We start from the raw sequence: 15328 nt of genomic DNA on the forward strand, positions 1-15328 counted from the left end.
ATTATCACAGTCTTACATCCCGCTTTCAGAGGTAACCTAGAATCACTGGTGGCAGACGCGCTTCCCATTGTTTGCAGTAACCAGGTACAGCCAGAAGAGGGTTCTGCTTCCACACATCAATTCTAGAAGTTCCACAGAGCAAACTGGAGCTCCTAAAGAACATCCAGTACGGAGTCAAACTCAGACTGGTCAGTCCCCAGGCTGATATCCAGTGAAGTTTACCAGGTACAGCCCTGCTGGGTGACAAGGTTTGGATGAACCTGGAACATCTTCACAGTGAAGAACATGGATGTAACCCCCTCGTCCTCCTCCTCCTCCTCTCCTGTTGGTATTTCCTCCTTCGTTGCTCCTCATGAATCCTGCTGGACAGTTGAATAGAAGGAAGCTCTGCGCACAGACCGCTTCCTCCCAAAGAGACAAACTTCCTCTCACACTTGGTTCAGAACACTCTTCCCACTAGAACTTCACCTTCTGCCACAAAAAAACGCCAGGATTGCTGGACTTCCAAGAGCGATATGACTTCTGAACTGCGGCTCCAGCGGTTCTGGTTCTGGATTAAAGGATTAAAAATGTGGATTCTAGTTCTTCTTCTCAGGACCTCAGCCACTTGTGAGTAGAGACAGATTCCAGTTGAAGGGTTCATATTTCTGTCTGGTTTGCTTCGGTGACCTGCATGTGCTGCAGAGGTGTTTTAAGGTCACCCTGGCTTTAACACGACGGAGCTGTGTGTGAGATTGACGGACACGTCGGGTTTAGGTTGAGTGCTTGAACTCTGGTAACCTCAAAGAATCAATGACTCAAGTGGTTTCTAATAAAAGACCCCTCAACCTTCCTGGAATCACCATTAACATAAACATTTCTCAATTTACTGGCCACGAATGAGATCTTAACTAAAGGGATGAAACTTGTGTTCCATTAAAGATAAATCATCTTGTGTTTGAGCAGCAACATTCGAGTTGAAGGGGTTTTGATCGAGTAAAGTCAGTAAAGTCAGGTTTTGATGGAAGATTTGGCCGGATAACAATGGAGCTGTTCTCGGAGCATCCACCTGTTTGGATTATAGATGTTATGTAATGTCACACTGTCTAGTTCTGGATGACAGACAGGATTTCCTCATCATAAAAATAACATTTGGAGTCAGGTAAACTGGAGACTCTGTCACCACATTTTGCTGATGACGTGTTTCGGATGGAGGCAGAAACTGATAAGCAGCATAAAATAAAAGAGGATTTCTGGTGGCTCCATGGCTCTTTGTCCTCCGGTGAATAGGTTGCACTCTGGCTGTGAGAGGGTTCAAACCCAAGGCTGTGGTTCTCAGCAGGAAACAAGAACGTGCCCTAGCAATGAATTCTGTTGTCTCACGGCCTTGAAACTGTTTTTGATGTCAGGACTGTCTTGATGTTGTGAAAATGATTTTGATTTTTCTCCACAAAATAGTCTACTAGAGAGCGCAAACCTCTGCCAATGAATAATCCTTGAACAAATTCCTGGATCCAGACGATGATCCGGATCACCCCCAAAATTAAATCATTAGTTCTCCGTCCTATTTCAACGGACATCCGTCCACAGCTTTTCAACTTATTTTGAACACAGACAGACATAAATGAACAAACTGTTGACCTATGTGATTCATCCAGGAGATCTGGATGAAACATCAGGTTGTGGCCTTGGTTCTTATATGAAGGTGGCCCCAGACCCCAGAGTGTTGACATCAAGTACTGAAGATTTCAGTCATTCTCATCCTGAACATCACTCCACAGCTGTCAGGTGTTAGTAGTTTATGCATCTTTAATGGTGCATCTTAGTGGAGCTCTCAGCAGATCGTGTGATGTGGTGTCGATCCATGGTATCAGAAGTCGATAGAAATAGAAATCTGTGGCTGGACTCTGGAGGAAATTTTTGTTTGGTCCCATACTGGCACACAGAATTTTCAGCATCGTCCAAATGACTGGAGAAAAGATCTGGCACGGCAACTAATTTCAAGTGGCACACAGGAGCATGACTTGGCAAAATGAAATTAAACTCGTTTAAAGCACATAAAAAACATGGCTGCTTGTTGGCCCACGGCTTGTTCAGCTCACACATCTGACAGACTACTATGCAAACGCCTCATACTTCCTGTTCAAGCCGGAGCAGTGATCAACTCTCCACTTTGTTTCCAGCTGGTTTCTTCATCAGGACGAGCAGCTTGTGCCTGGACGCTCAGCATCAGGTGGTCACACTGACTCACTGTGACCTCGCCAGCCCGTCTCAGCAGTGGGCCTGGCAGGACAGGGTCAGACTCAAACACATGGAGTCCTCTCTGTGTCTCTGGGGCCCCTGTAACCAGACTGGCCCTCCCTGTCTCCGCGCCTGCACTGACGCCCCGCCGTGGGAGTGTGACGGCACAGCCCTGCGATCCGCTGCCACTGGTGCCTTTCTGACCCATCTGGGATCAGATCTGTCGGTTGGAGGTGAGAGGTCCCGGTCGGTCTGGACGCGAGCGGATGTGGACGCTGGAGGGACCGACACCTTTTCATCACTCTGTCAAGGTGAGAGAGACAGCCACAGAAGTCTGAGCAGCTAACACTGAGTTTTGTTTCCCACCCACTCTCCAGACTCTCCGCTCCCCAACTCAACTGACTTCCCGTCTACTGTGGACTCTGTGACCTTCAGCAGTGTTGAAGCCAGAACACAAGGTCACATATCTCCCTCATATGGATCAAACTTCGATGCCACCGAGACTCCGCCCTCACCATCGACTGTTGGAGGTGGCGATATCTCCACCGGGGTCAGCTGGTGGCCCACTTCTCCAGGCAGACATTTTGTCCCGGAAAGCAGGTCTTTCTCTGCAGAGTCTCCAAGTGTGTCCGATGATGCCTCTGCGAGTGCAGCAACCTCGAACACAGAACAGCCAAATACTGAGGGAAGAGCCAGCTTGGGAAACACTGTGTCCATCACAGGCACCAAGGCAGCGGGTGACACCACGTTTGAATGGCTGTCATCCACCCAACATTCCGACAGTTTTCCGACTGTCAGTCACAACACAGACATTTTGCCCGACATGTCGACATTCTTCCCACCATCAGACAGCTCACCTGAAGATGCCCCTTCAACCAGAAACACAGATGCTCTCAGCTCCAGTGTGACTTCAGCGACATCCATGGTTCAGTCCAACGATACGGCCACCGTCTTCCAGCCTTCATCTCTTCTTCCACAGTCCACATATGTAATGGACACGTCTCCACACTCGAGTCTGCCACTGACCACTGATCCAACAACCAATAACCCAACAGAACCACTCATGTCAAACTCAGCCACGATGGCAACAGACCCAGTCGCCATGGCGACGAGCACAAATCCTAACTCAGCCACAGTGACATCATCAATCAAACCTTCAATCCCACCACTCACATCAACAATAACTAAAACAATGGTGCCAGGATGGAACCTGTCAGTCCCACTTGTAGACATATTGGACATCACATCCACCAGCCCCACACCCATCAGTCCAGCAGCTACGACCGCACTTCCCATGAGTCCAATGGAAACAACTTCAGTGGAAACCAGCTCGGCCGATTCTAACCCACCTAGCTCAGTCCACACAGACTCCATCCTGATGCCAACCAGTGCCACTCTTGCTAGTTCACTCACCACCAGTCCAACTCCAAGTTCCATTCCACCAATTGGTCCAAGACGAGGCAGTCCGACTCCCACTACCTCCACCAAAGCTGAGGAAACGACGGCGATTCCGACGGCCACCAGTCTAACACCCACCATTCCACAGCCAGTCAGTCCAGCATTTTCCAGTTCCAGTCGTCCAACACCAGCAGGTTCATCAGCCCCCACCCCACAACCAACCACTCAGGCATCCAAACTTGGACCCAGGTCTTCGTGGTCCTTCAGCAGTACTCCAGTAAGTTCTCCTGACCACATCACTGACCTATGAACACAAACCTCACTACTAAAAAAGCACTTGCTTTCTGTCTTCCAGGACCCTGTGGTTGTCCACTGTGCCCCAAACCTTTCCAACATCAGCACCACTTCTGATTCCATACGGGTCCGATTCAGTGCAATGGTCGATTTGTGTGAACATTTCCTCATGAGGCTGGAATTTGGAGATCGAACCAATGTTTCCAGCTGTGTGCCGCTCTCACAGCCCACTCACTTGTTCACCTGCGACGCCTTCAACCTTGACCCCGGAACTGCATACAACCTAACAGTGGTCTCCCAGGAGGACGGAAGCCTGAGTCATGCCACCGCACAAACAGGTGAAAATATATTAGAATTTGATATGAAACATACTTGTCAGCCCAGGACCAAGTTAGATGAAGGTTCTCTGGTCATGATCGCTGACGATGGAGAAGTTCCAGGCGGTCAAAAAGTAGAAAATCTCATGGTGACCACATGTCAACGTTGTCAACATCATGGCTGAAGAACAAAAAGCAAATACAATTTACACTACAATCTGAAGCAAGGCTGGTTCCTATTGCTCCTCCAGCAATGATGTCCCTCCTCTTTGATAATGTCGGTCACTGACATCCACTATCCCACTGCTTTGAGGCAGAAAACTAGAAAAAATAAGTGAGTTGGAAGCCTTTGTTCCCTTCAGTGCCCTTAGGAACACATTCCTCCATGGCAAATGCCATCAACTTTAACCATAAAAAACTGGAACGCAAACACTCAACGTCCTCTCCAGAAGGCCATGATAAACTCAGTAACACTACAATACTGATTTGTAGTGTTACCAGCTCCCACCTCTCCTCCCATGGAATTCATATTTTAAAGGGTGACAAAGCCATGAACACTGACATGTCAGAGGTCGAGACTCCGCCTTCTGTCTTCCTGCTTACAAGGTTGTGTTTGAGTGAGCCTGATGATCTGGTCACAGTAGCTTTTTGTCCAAGCTGTTCCTTTATTTTATGATGTAGTAAAGACAAGTCAACATCCTGAGAGGAAACACACGTACACACACATCACATACAGCGCTGCTCACGCACGAACGCTTCACATCAGTTGGGTGTGACCATGGTTCTTTTCCTCATCCTGTCTCTGTGACACACTCTCATTGACCATCGACCTTTGTGATGAAATATAGACTGGCTGAACTGTCTGGCAGACAATAGTCTGAACCAGTGGGAGCAGGAGAAGTGCCAGAAGTTGTTTGTCACAACCTCTCACTTTTTGTACGTCTGCCAGAACCTGCTAGTCCGACACGACTGGAGGTGCATGTGGATCAAACTCAGATGACCCTCCAGGCCTCCTGGCTCCACTCGCTGGGCCAAGTCAACTGGTATGATGTCACCAACAAAGACTCGCTCTCTGGGGAAACCAACAGGATGCGTGTCCCTGGTCGTGCTACCCCCCAGGCAACCTTTACCGCTCTGGTACCTGGGACACGGTACACAGTCAGTGTGGTGGCCAGAGCAGGAAACCAGACCTCTGACCCAGTCCAGGCCACTGCGGTCACTGGTGAGTGTCCAGTCAGGATGGTGACGATGGCAAACATTCTTGTTTGAAGCTAAGTATTTCCCTGCAGCCCCCAGCTCTGTCTCCGGCCTTCATGTGGGGTCCTCCTCTTCAGACAGTCTCCAAGCTCGCTGGTGGCTCGGGTCCGGCAGGACCGAACGAGTCAGGGTGCTGCTGCTGAAACAGCATGGGGTTCTGATGAAGAACATCAGACTTGAAAACATAACCACCTCCGCTGTCTTTGACCACCTTCGCCCTGGAAGTCAATACACCGTCACTGTGGTAACTGAAGCGGTTGGTCTTCAGAGATCTTCATCCACACACGCTGTCACAGGTACATCAGCAAAACCTCAGCCTTCTATGTGAGGACAAGCGTAACACAATTCATCTCCAGTCCCAGAAGCTGTGAGGGATCTAAGACTGGAGAACAATGGCAGCTCCAACAGTCTGAGCGCATCCTGGCTCCCACCAGTAGGTGGCGTGGATGACTACCTGGCCATCATGTCTGCCAGAGGCACTGCCAGCCAGCAGGTCCGCCTAACCCCCAACATCACCCGAGTGTTTTTCAAGAATCTGATTCCAGGTCGCAAATACCAACTGTCAGTCCGGAGCCGAGCAGGAGGGGGCAGTAATGAGACTAGGATAAGTGGGACTACAGGTACATGAGAATTAAATCTCAAACTGTTTCCAACCTAACTTTTTATTTCATATCATTTTCAAGTTCCTGACCCAGTCTCAGCTCTGTCCATGACACCGGCCTCAGAAGACAGAGCACTCCGGGTCACCTGGAGGCCACCGAAGGGTGATTGGGAGAACTACACCCTGCATCTCTGGAATGGGTCCATTGTTTTGGTGGATGAGATTATGGGCCATGAGACCAAAGAGTTTGTGTTTCGGGATATAGTTCCAGGACAAATTTACCGCACGGAGGTCACAACGCACAGCGGCCTTTTCAGCAAGACTGCACAGTGTGAGGGAGGACTTGGTGAGTTCAGGCTTATCCGACCTGGAGAACCGGAACTAGAGTTTGAACGATTCTGTCTTGGCCTCCTGCAGCTCCACAGCCAGTCCAGCAGCTGTTGGTCCGTCGTGCCGATGAGACGACACTGAGCGTTCAGTGGCAGCGACCCACGGGCAAGTGGAAGGGTTTTACAGTCGTCCTAACAGAGGCCGAGCAAGGCACCATCGCAGCCAGGAGGCTGCTCCCCTGGGAAGCCACGGATTGCACCTTTAACTTACTCACCTCAGGGACATTGTACACAGTCACGGTGACAACCTTGAGCAGCAACCTGAACAGCTCCGCTTCAGTCAGCGGATGGACAAGTAAGACACATCTAGCTCTCAGATGACCCGTTAGCTAATGCCACACTGTCTTCCTCTTAGTTCCAGCTCAGGTCTCCAGACTGCAGGTCTCCAACGGTGGCACCACCGACAGTATCCTGGCTGAGTGGGAGGTGCCTGACGGGGATGTGGACCTGTACTTGGTACTGCTGATACACGACAGCAGCGTCATCAAAAATGAGAGCGTATCCTCCACAACCACAAGCTTCCGCTTTCTTGATTTGAGACCCGGCGCCCTCTACAGGGTGGTGGTGATCTCTGTGAGGGCAGGCAGAGCATCGAGGCAGGCCATTGCAGAAGGCAGCACTGGTAAGCAGGATCATCATGGAACCATTATTAAGGGGAGGGACACATACAGTAAGAGCAGTTCAATTGTTCCCCTCCGAGCACAGTTCCAGCAGAGTTCCAGCTGCTGGAGTGACCCCCCTCTGCTTGAGGGAGTGTCTTTCAGCAACGGTAGCGATAACCGGGGTGTGTCACGATTTTGCCCCGTCAAATAATCTCATCTCTTGTAGGATTGTCTCCAATGGTTTGCAGTGTGTTAAACGTGAATTTGTTCCGATAATTGGTTACAAAATCGGTCAAGCTGATAAATGTTTAACATTCAATATTTACAATGAAAAATTTGGCTATTTGGAGAGAGTCAATGGCATCTGACTTGAACTGTGATGTGGAGTGGAAGCAAGCTGACTGAGAGAAAGTCAAGGTGGTGGGGGTGGGAGGGTTGTGATTTAATTTTGGTATGATGATAATATAAACAGTATCTTTTAAACCGGGGGAGTAAATCGCTTGCTCATCTGCTGCCGTTTCCGCGCGTCTGGGTGGTATTTTGTATTTTTTTTCCGTTTCCAAATTTTCCAAATTCCAATCACCCCTTCGTCTTCCGTGTTGTGTTTTCCAGTTGTGATGTTTTTTTTTCTGCACCTGTGATCAAGAGATATTTCTGGAACAGGCACGCCCAGACATTCCATTCAAAGTTACATTTAATGTCTTCATGCGTGGGGTATGTGACTCTGTATGTGTATATCCTGCTTCAAAAGTCTGTTGTAATGTTGAAGTTGTCAAGCACTTCACTATACTCAGAAGCAGAATCCTCAAAAGGGAGACACCTTTGTTGCTTTCCTTCGTTTCACAAACACTCACTCAATCTCATACCAGGATATTATTTTATCATTCTCTCCTTGGAATTTCAGGAAGGTTCTCTGACGACTTCCTGCCAGGATGAAGTGCATTGTTTCAACTACAAATTGCTGGAAACTTTTGTTGTCTCTAAGGACGTTTAAGCAAAAACTTTCGCAGTTTTTCTCTGGTTAATTCGACAGTGAAAAATACAGGTGAAATATTCGAGAGTGGCACGGTTACAGTGACGCACAGATAGACCCCCTAGTGGTGCTCGAGCATCAGCCCTTTTTACCCTGCAGGAGAAAAGTGCCCTTTCCGTCATTCTTTTTTTTTTCTTTATTCATTCTCAAATTATTTACAAAAAAATGCTTTCTCCTGTGTTCCCCAAAGACATTTTGATATCTGACAGGACATTTATTTGACTTGTGTGAGAATCGTTCCCCAACCTGCACCGCTTCCGTTATTTAGTTTGGCATATTTTTTCTCATTGACACATTAAAGTTTACATTTCAGCAATAAATTGACCCAACACTAATATTTTTGCGACTATCTGCACAGGTGCCTGGGTAAAAATAACTCATAACATCAAGCAGCTCTGTCACCGCAGTATTGGTGGCGGGGGGTATGACTGTTGCCGAGTAACACGGAGCTCAAAAAAGTGCTTTTAAGTCCAGCATGTCTCACCTTGTCGCTCTCTCTCTCTCTCTCAGTACCGGCAGCAGTCAGTGAAATCACGGTCAGCAACAACGGCAGGACAGATTTCCTCAGCGTGTCATGGCAACCAGCCGATGGCGACGTGGACAACTACCTAGTGACTCTCAAGGATCGGGAGAGGACGCTGCACATGGTGACAGTTTCCAGGACAAGTCCAGAGTGTGTCTTCAACTCTCTGGTGTCTGGACGTCTCTACAACATCTCCATCAGCTCCCGTAGTCGGCAGTACCAGAACCAGACCATGGTCCAGGAGAGAACACGTGAGCGACATTTGTCTGTAGTCACAGTAGAAAAGCTGATATCTTGGCTCCACCCACTGTGGGTTATCGGCGGCTTATGAATGGTTTCTTCTACACTCAGGTCCTGCCAAAGTCCAGAACCCCACTGCATCGCACGGCGCTCGTGACGACTACCTAAAGGTCTACTGGCGTCACGCCGCCGGAGACTTGGACTTTTATCAAGTGTCAATCAAACACAACAACTTGGTGGTCCAGAACCAGACAGTGGCAAAGACACAGAATGAGTGTGTGTTTTACAATCTTGTACCAGGGCGACTATACACAGTTCTGGTCAGCACCTGGAGTGGAGAGTACGAGACAACCTCATCCACACATGGCTGCACCTGTGAGTGTCCGACCGATGAATGACCACGTGATTATGACCAGCCTGACTGCCGTTTTTTAACCCACCAGTGCCAGCCCCAGTCCAGTCATTGGCTGTAGGGGACCAAAGAACTGAGACCATTATGGTGACTTGGCAGCCTGCTTCAGGAGACGTGGATCATTACGAAGTCCAGTTACTGTTCAATGACATGAAGGTGTTTCCTCCGACCACGTTGGGAAATGGCGTTAGCGAGTGTGTCCTGTCCTCACTGACACCTGGACGCCTGTACAAGATTCTAGTGTCTACATTCAGTGGACCGAACCAACGGGCCCAGTTCATAGAGGGTCGAACTGGTAGGTATCCAGCCGGTCCATCTTATGTGTTGTACAGTTGGATCCACTGTCTTTGTCTCAGTTCCCAGTAAGGTGAAAAACATCGCTGTGAGTAACAATGGCGACAGCAGCAGTCTTGGTGTGAGCTGGACTCCAGGCCCGGGAGATGCAGATGGGTACTTGGTGTTCTTGTACCGAAAGAATCAACAGTTGGCCGTTCGTTCTCTGGTCAAGAACCAAAATGAGGTGACATTTGACTCCCTGCAGCCGGGACAGTTGTACCGAGTGACCGTGCAGTCGGTCAGCGGCGACCAGGTCAACAACCAGACGGCAGAAGGTCGCACTGGTAAGATAAAATGAATGTGTTTGCGGTAATGCAGCGCTCTGATGATGTGCTTTACAGTCCCATCTGCAGTGTTGGCGCTGCACCTGAAGGATATGTGGAGCAGCAGCCTGCAGGCGAGCTGGCAGGAAGCGCTTGGAGTCTTAGATAGCTACGTCTTGCAGCTGCTAGATGAGAGAGGTGTCCTGGTCAGAAAGTCTTCTCAGCCGCCCGGGAACACCTCCTGCACGTTTGAAGGTCTCACTCCAGGAAAGAAGTACCGCGTTCTGGTCCAGACCAGCAGCGGCGGCGTTCTGAGCAGAGGTGTCTGGGCTGAGGCTCGAACCGGTGAGTCTCTCTGGCTCAGCAGATGTGTTGCTTGGTGAGTCTCAAATGCTCCTCTTCACTCTTTCAGACCCTGCACCTGTATCGGGTCTGTCGGTCAGAACTCAGACCACCAGCAGTTTGTCTTTTCAGTGGTCCCCACCAGAGGGGGAATTCGACTCCTACGACATCTCTCTGTTCAACAGTGACGACATACTTCAGGAGCGGCGCCGGGCCTTGTCCAACAGCCTGCGCTGCTCATTCGTGGGCCTTCGACCTGGAGCACGGTACAGGATGGTGATTGTCACCTGCAGTGGGGAGCAGAGCCATAACTCCGAGATCTGGGCACAGACAAGTATGACAACTGGGTGCCTTTCACTCATGAGGCATCTTGGCTTTACGCCACGCTCTACCTTCTCGCTCCAGTTCCAGCAGCGGTGGCCTCTCTCAGCGTCCAAAGCGGAAACAAGTCAGACACCTTAGTGGTCACCTGGGAGCAAGCAAGCGGAGACCTCAGCAGCTATCTGGTCACGCTCTTCACTCCAAATGGTTCCGTGCAGGCAAACCACGTGCTGGGTTCAGAGGTCACACGGATTGTCTTTCACGACCTTGTACCAGGACGTCTTTATCTAGCCGAGGTGGCGAGCTGCAGCGGCGTGTTAACCAACAGCGCAAACAAGCTGGGAAGAACTGGTAAGGACCATGAAAACATTCCTCAGTGAAAGATCCCAGACCTGAACCTTGTTCCTGTTGCACCAGCTCCTGGGCCTCCAACTTCCCTACTGTTTGGGGCAGTGACCAACACCTCTCTAGAGGTCACCTGGATCGGCCCTATCTCCTCAGACTACGATGACTTTGACCTGCAGTGGACCCCGAGGGACCAGCTGTCCGTCATTAACCCGTACCACATCAGCACCTCCAGCAGCCGCATCATTCGAGGGATGTTCCCGGGTCGACTCTATAACTTCAGTCTCCGCACTGTCAGCGGCACCACGCAGCCCGATGCTCCTCCGACCTTTAGCCAGCCCATACACAGCAGCATCCGCACCAGTAGGTGGCAGTCATTATTTAGCTTCACAGTGAGTTCTTACTCACTGTAACCCAATGTGTTCTTAGACACTGTCATATCTGGGCTGCCGATGGTATTGTTGGTCCAAGTGTCCTCCAACATCTGAGGCGTTTGCCGCCTGGGAAACCTAACCGGTCTGTCTGGTCCTGTAGAACCAGAGCGAGTCCTCAGTCTCCACTGCCGTCCACAAAGCTCCACCTCCATCTCCTGCTCCTGGACCGCCCCAGAGTCGGACTTCGACTCCTACACCATCGAGTGTTTGCACCAGGACTCGAAGACTCTGGTCTACTCCAGGCGTACCAGCCGCCACTCTGCCGGCTACCTTATCACCCAGCTGGAGCCCCACAATCGTTACGTCATCTCTGTCAAAGTCATCTCAGACACCAGCACCAGCGAGGCGGCACAAAACAGTGTGGTCACCATGATTGACCGTAAGTCACATGATTGAACAGTTGATAAAAGACCCGCCGGCGCCTTCTGATGGTCGGTGATCTTGTTCAGGTCCGCCGGTCCCCTTCTTTAGCATCCACATGGAGGACCAGCCTGAAGCGGTCACACAGTCCTCCATACTGTTCAGCTTCAACTGCAGCTGGTTCAGCGACACCAACGGCGCAGTCCGGTTCTTCACGGTGGTCGTGAGCGAGTCTTCAGGTACTGAGAGCTTTTGTTTGAAGAGAAACTTGCTTTTTCATCATTGTCTGTCTCGTTTGAGTAGCCGTGGATAGAACCCAGCCGGATCAGACCCACCCTCTGCCCTCGTACCATGAGTACCGGTCCAACACCTCTGTCACATACTACCAGACCGGATTCTTCTCCAGCGGCTGCAGTGGACTCGAGAGCAAGACCTTTCACATCAACCTCGGGACAGGGACAGACTATCTTGGGGGCACCTGTGACCGGTATAACCTGGACAGACAGAGCAGCATGGAGCAGTTCTGCGATGGACCGCTGAAACCCAAAACCCCCTACAGGTCAAGTGATGAACTGCAGTCATATATTTATCAGTACCTGGCTGGTCAAACATCTCCGGCTCATTTGGACATCTGTGCCCTGCAGACTCAGCATTCGAGCGTTTACTCAGCTCTTCGACGACGGAAAGAATGAATACTCACTTCCATTGTTCACCGACACGTACATGTCGCTCCCTGTGGTCACCCACGCAGGTGAGACCCCTCAAGATTCAAATGGCAGGACAAGTCAGGAATGACTGTGTTTTTCGGTTCAACAGAGCCACTAGGGGGCGTGGTGGAGGGCATCAGTGCGGGCGTGTTCCTGATGGCGGTGATGGTGGCGGTGACCGCTCTGCTCGTGTGCAGACTAAAGTCCCGGAAACGGTGAGTTTGTCGCTGCTTTGCTCTCCAAAATAAAAACCTAAATCAGCAGAGTAACACGACATCACTGGTCATGTGGGCTGCTCAGGGAACTGCAGGAGAGGGTGGGACTGACGTTTCCCATGAATCTCAGGAGAGAACCGTCAATCTTAAGGGGCCACTCGGGCTCCAGAGGGTAAGAGATGGAGAGTCACATTAAAAATGGCTGTTGTTGTTCATTTTACAACCTATTGTTCATTTCATTTTTCAGAAACAGGCGAATATCCAGGTAAGATGATCCTTCTAAAGTTCTCAATAGGTCCATCTTTAATCTCCTGTTCTCCTTTAGTCCTGTCTGTGTATCGAACTTTGAGTCGCACTACATAAAGCTGCAGGCTGACTCCCACTTCCTGTTGTCTGAGGAGTATCAGGTGAGTGTTTTTTTTTTCCTCTTGTGCGATGTTTCCAGTCAGGAATTTCACATTTCAGACTTGTGGCGGCTGCAATTGGCAACACACATACTAGTCCCACCTCAAGTGGGCTCACAAATATTTAGATTTCACTTCCCATGAGTGGAGTTTTAGAATAAAGGGAACTTGGCAGTCAACTTCAGACCATCTGTGAGGTCATTGATGTCAGATCTTGATATACGTATCCCACAAAAATTCTCAACTGCGGGTTGGAAAGTCAACATAAGCGGTGTGTAGTGCACCCTCTAGTGGACACAAAGTTTTTTGCTTTTGTTTTGGAAGAGCATTGAAAGCCTGAAATGTGCATCAGTGGTTCAAAATGAAATTCAATGCTATTGAAAACTCACCCAAAAATAGACGTATTGTTAATACCACTGACCACACAGATTAAAGACTCATCTGATGCTGAGATGTAAGGGAATTCCGTGAGGTTAAAAAGCAGAGTAAACATGACCAGCGCTTCGGATCTAAGCTTCTCCACACCAGAATAGAAAAGTGCTCTGCAGGCTTTTCTCATGTCTGTGAATGTGATGTTGAATCTGCGTATTGAACTGTCAGGACCTGAAAGATGTCGGCCGGAACCAGTCGCTGGACTCTGCGCTGCTGCCAGAGAACCGGGGCAAGAATCGCTACAACAACATTCTTCCTTGTGAGTGAGATAGAAACACGCTCGCCCTGAGTTGGTACCAGCATGTGCTTCCCTCCAGACGACTCCACGCGTGTGAAGCTGTCCTACGTCGATGACGACCCGTGCTCAGACTACATCAACGCCAGCTACATCCCTGTGAGATCACGATTGAAGCACACGAACACGCAAATCTTTTCTAACACAGAGGTCACGGGTTTTAGGGAAACAACTTCCGGCGTGAGTACATCGCCACCCAGGGTCCACTGCCAGGGACTAAAGACGATTTCTGGAAGATGGTGTGGGAGCAGAACGTCCACAATGTCGTCATGGTGACCCAGTGTGTGGAGAAAGGAAGGGTGGGTGGAGCTAAGAGTTGACGTCTAGAAACCTTTCCAAGGTGATCATGTAGATGTGCAACACAGGTGAAGTGTGACCACTACTGGCCCTTCGACCATGACCCTCTCTACTACGGAGACTTGATCGTTCAGATGGTGTCGGAGTCCGTTTTGCCCGAGTGGACAATCCGGGAGTTCAGAATATGCAGCGTAAGAATGCTTCAACTTTAAGTTTGAAGGATGTTGAAGGTTGTAAGCGCCGTCGTGTGTGAGACAGGAGGAGCAGCTGAGCTACAACAGACTGGTCCGTCACTTCCACTACACAGTGTGGCCTGACCACGGCGTCCCAGAGACCACACACTCGCTGGTCCAGTTTGTTCGGACCGTTCGGGACTACGTTAACAGGACGCCAGGATCCGGCCCCACCGTGGTGCACTGCAGGTGAACACACATCTACAAGTTTGTATCTCTATTTGTGGGGACCTCTCATTGCCATAACCCTTTCCCCAGCGTCTCCCTCCAAAACACATGGCTAACCTTAAGCAGGACTCTGGACCAAACTTAAATCTAGTTAAAATGACCCAGTCTTCCTCAAATTGAGGCTATTAAAAAATATTTAAAAAAATAATATATATAACTTTTCTGCGTGTGTTTTAGTGCTGGTGTCGGTCGGACAGGCACTTTCATTATCCTGGATCGGATTCTGCAGCAGCTGGACTCTCGCGACACCGTGGACATCTACGGCTCTGTGTTTGACCTGCGACTTCACCGCTCACACATGGTCCAGACAGAGGTGGGTGTGTGTGTGAGGCAACGTTTTGCTTTGACTGTGTGGCTGAGTGCTCTCTGTCTCTGCGTGGACAGTGTCAGTATTCGTACCTCCACCAGTGTGTCCGAGACGTGCTGCGAGCACGGAAGCTGCAGCGGGAGCAGGAGAACCTGCGACCTGTTTACGAGAACCTGAATGTGAGCGGTCGCAGAGGTGAGAGAGACACAGTCCTTTGTAGGATCCAATAGCCAAAGAGGTCAATCTCCTGATGGTCTTTTGTTTGGGCTCCACAGAGATGCTCGACCACCGACGTTAGAAGCAGATGCTTCCTTCTACTTTTGGATATTTCTGGGAGAAAACTCTATATTTATCTACTTGTACAAATTCTTATCTACTGTATATATCGTTTTAAATGTGTATTGAAGATGTTTGTGAAATATTTATCAATATAAACTAAAAATAAAAACGGATGTATTCAAATTCAAAACATGTTTTAAGGCTTCTCTTCATCTATTTTGTGTTTATAAAGTAAGATTTTTGC

General features: G+C 49.6%; 1 protein-coding gene across 1 annotated transcript; it reads left to right on the forward strand.

The window, feature by feature from the left end:
- Positions 1–417: 417 nt before the first annotated feature.
- On the forward strand, positions 418–15212 carry LOC128771161 (receptor-type tyrosine-protein phosphatase beta-like). Its single transcript, XM_053886346.1, has 34 exons — positions 418–609; positions 2163–2531; positions 2598–3895; positions 3974–4250; positions 5179–5451; positions 5519–5782; positions 5843–6106; positions 6170–6433; positions 6505–6771; positions 6832–7098; positions 8622–8885; positions 8986–9249; positions 9318–9581; positions 9643–9906; positions 9964–10230; positions 10298–10561; positions 10633–10899; positions 10966–11256; positions 11428–11706; positions 11777–11926; positions 11991–12246; positions 12332–12438; positions 12504–12609; positions 12695–12781; positions 12857–12874; positions 12935–13016; positions 13614–13704; positions 13763–13839; positions 13905–14039; positions 14106–14228; positions 14296–14459; positions 14676–14811; positions 14883–15000; positions 15081–15212. Exons 1-34 carry the CDS (start codon positions 516–518, stop codon positions 15101–15103), a joined length of 7734 nt encoding a protein of 2577 aa, XP_053742321.1. The 5' UTR covers positions 418–515; the 3' UTR covers positions 15104–15212.
- The last annotated feature ends 116 nt before the right edge of the window (positions 15213–15328 follow it).

Source organism: Synchiropus splendidus, chromosome 14, assembly GCF_027744825.2.
Source record: "Synchiropus splendidus isolate RoL2022-P1 chromosome 14, RoL_Sspl_1.0, whole genome shotgun sequence".
Classification (NCBI taxonomy): domain Eukaryota; kingdom Metazoa; phylum Chordata; class Actinopteri; order Syngnathiformes; family Callionymidae; genus Synchiropus; species Synchiropus splendidus.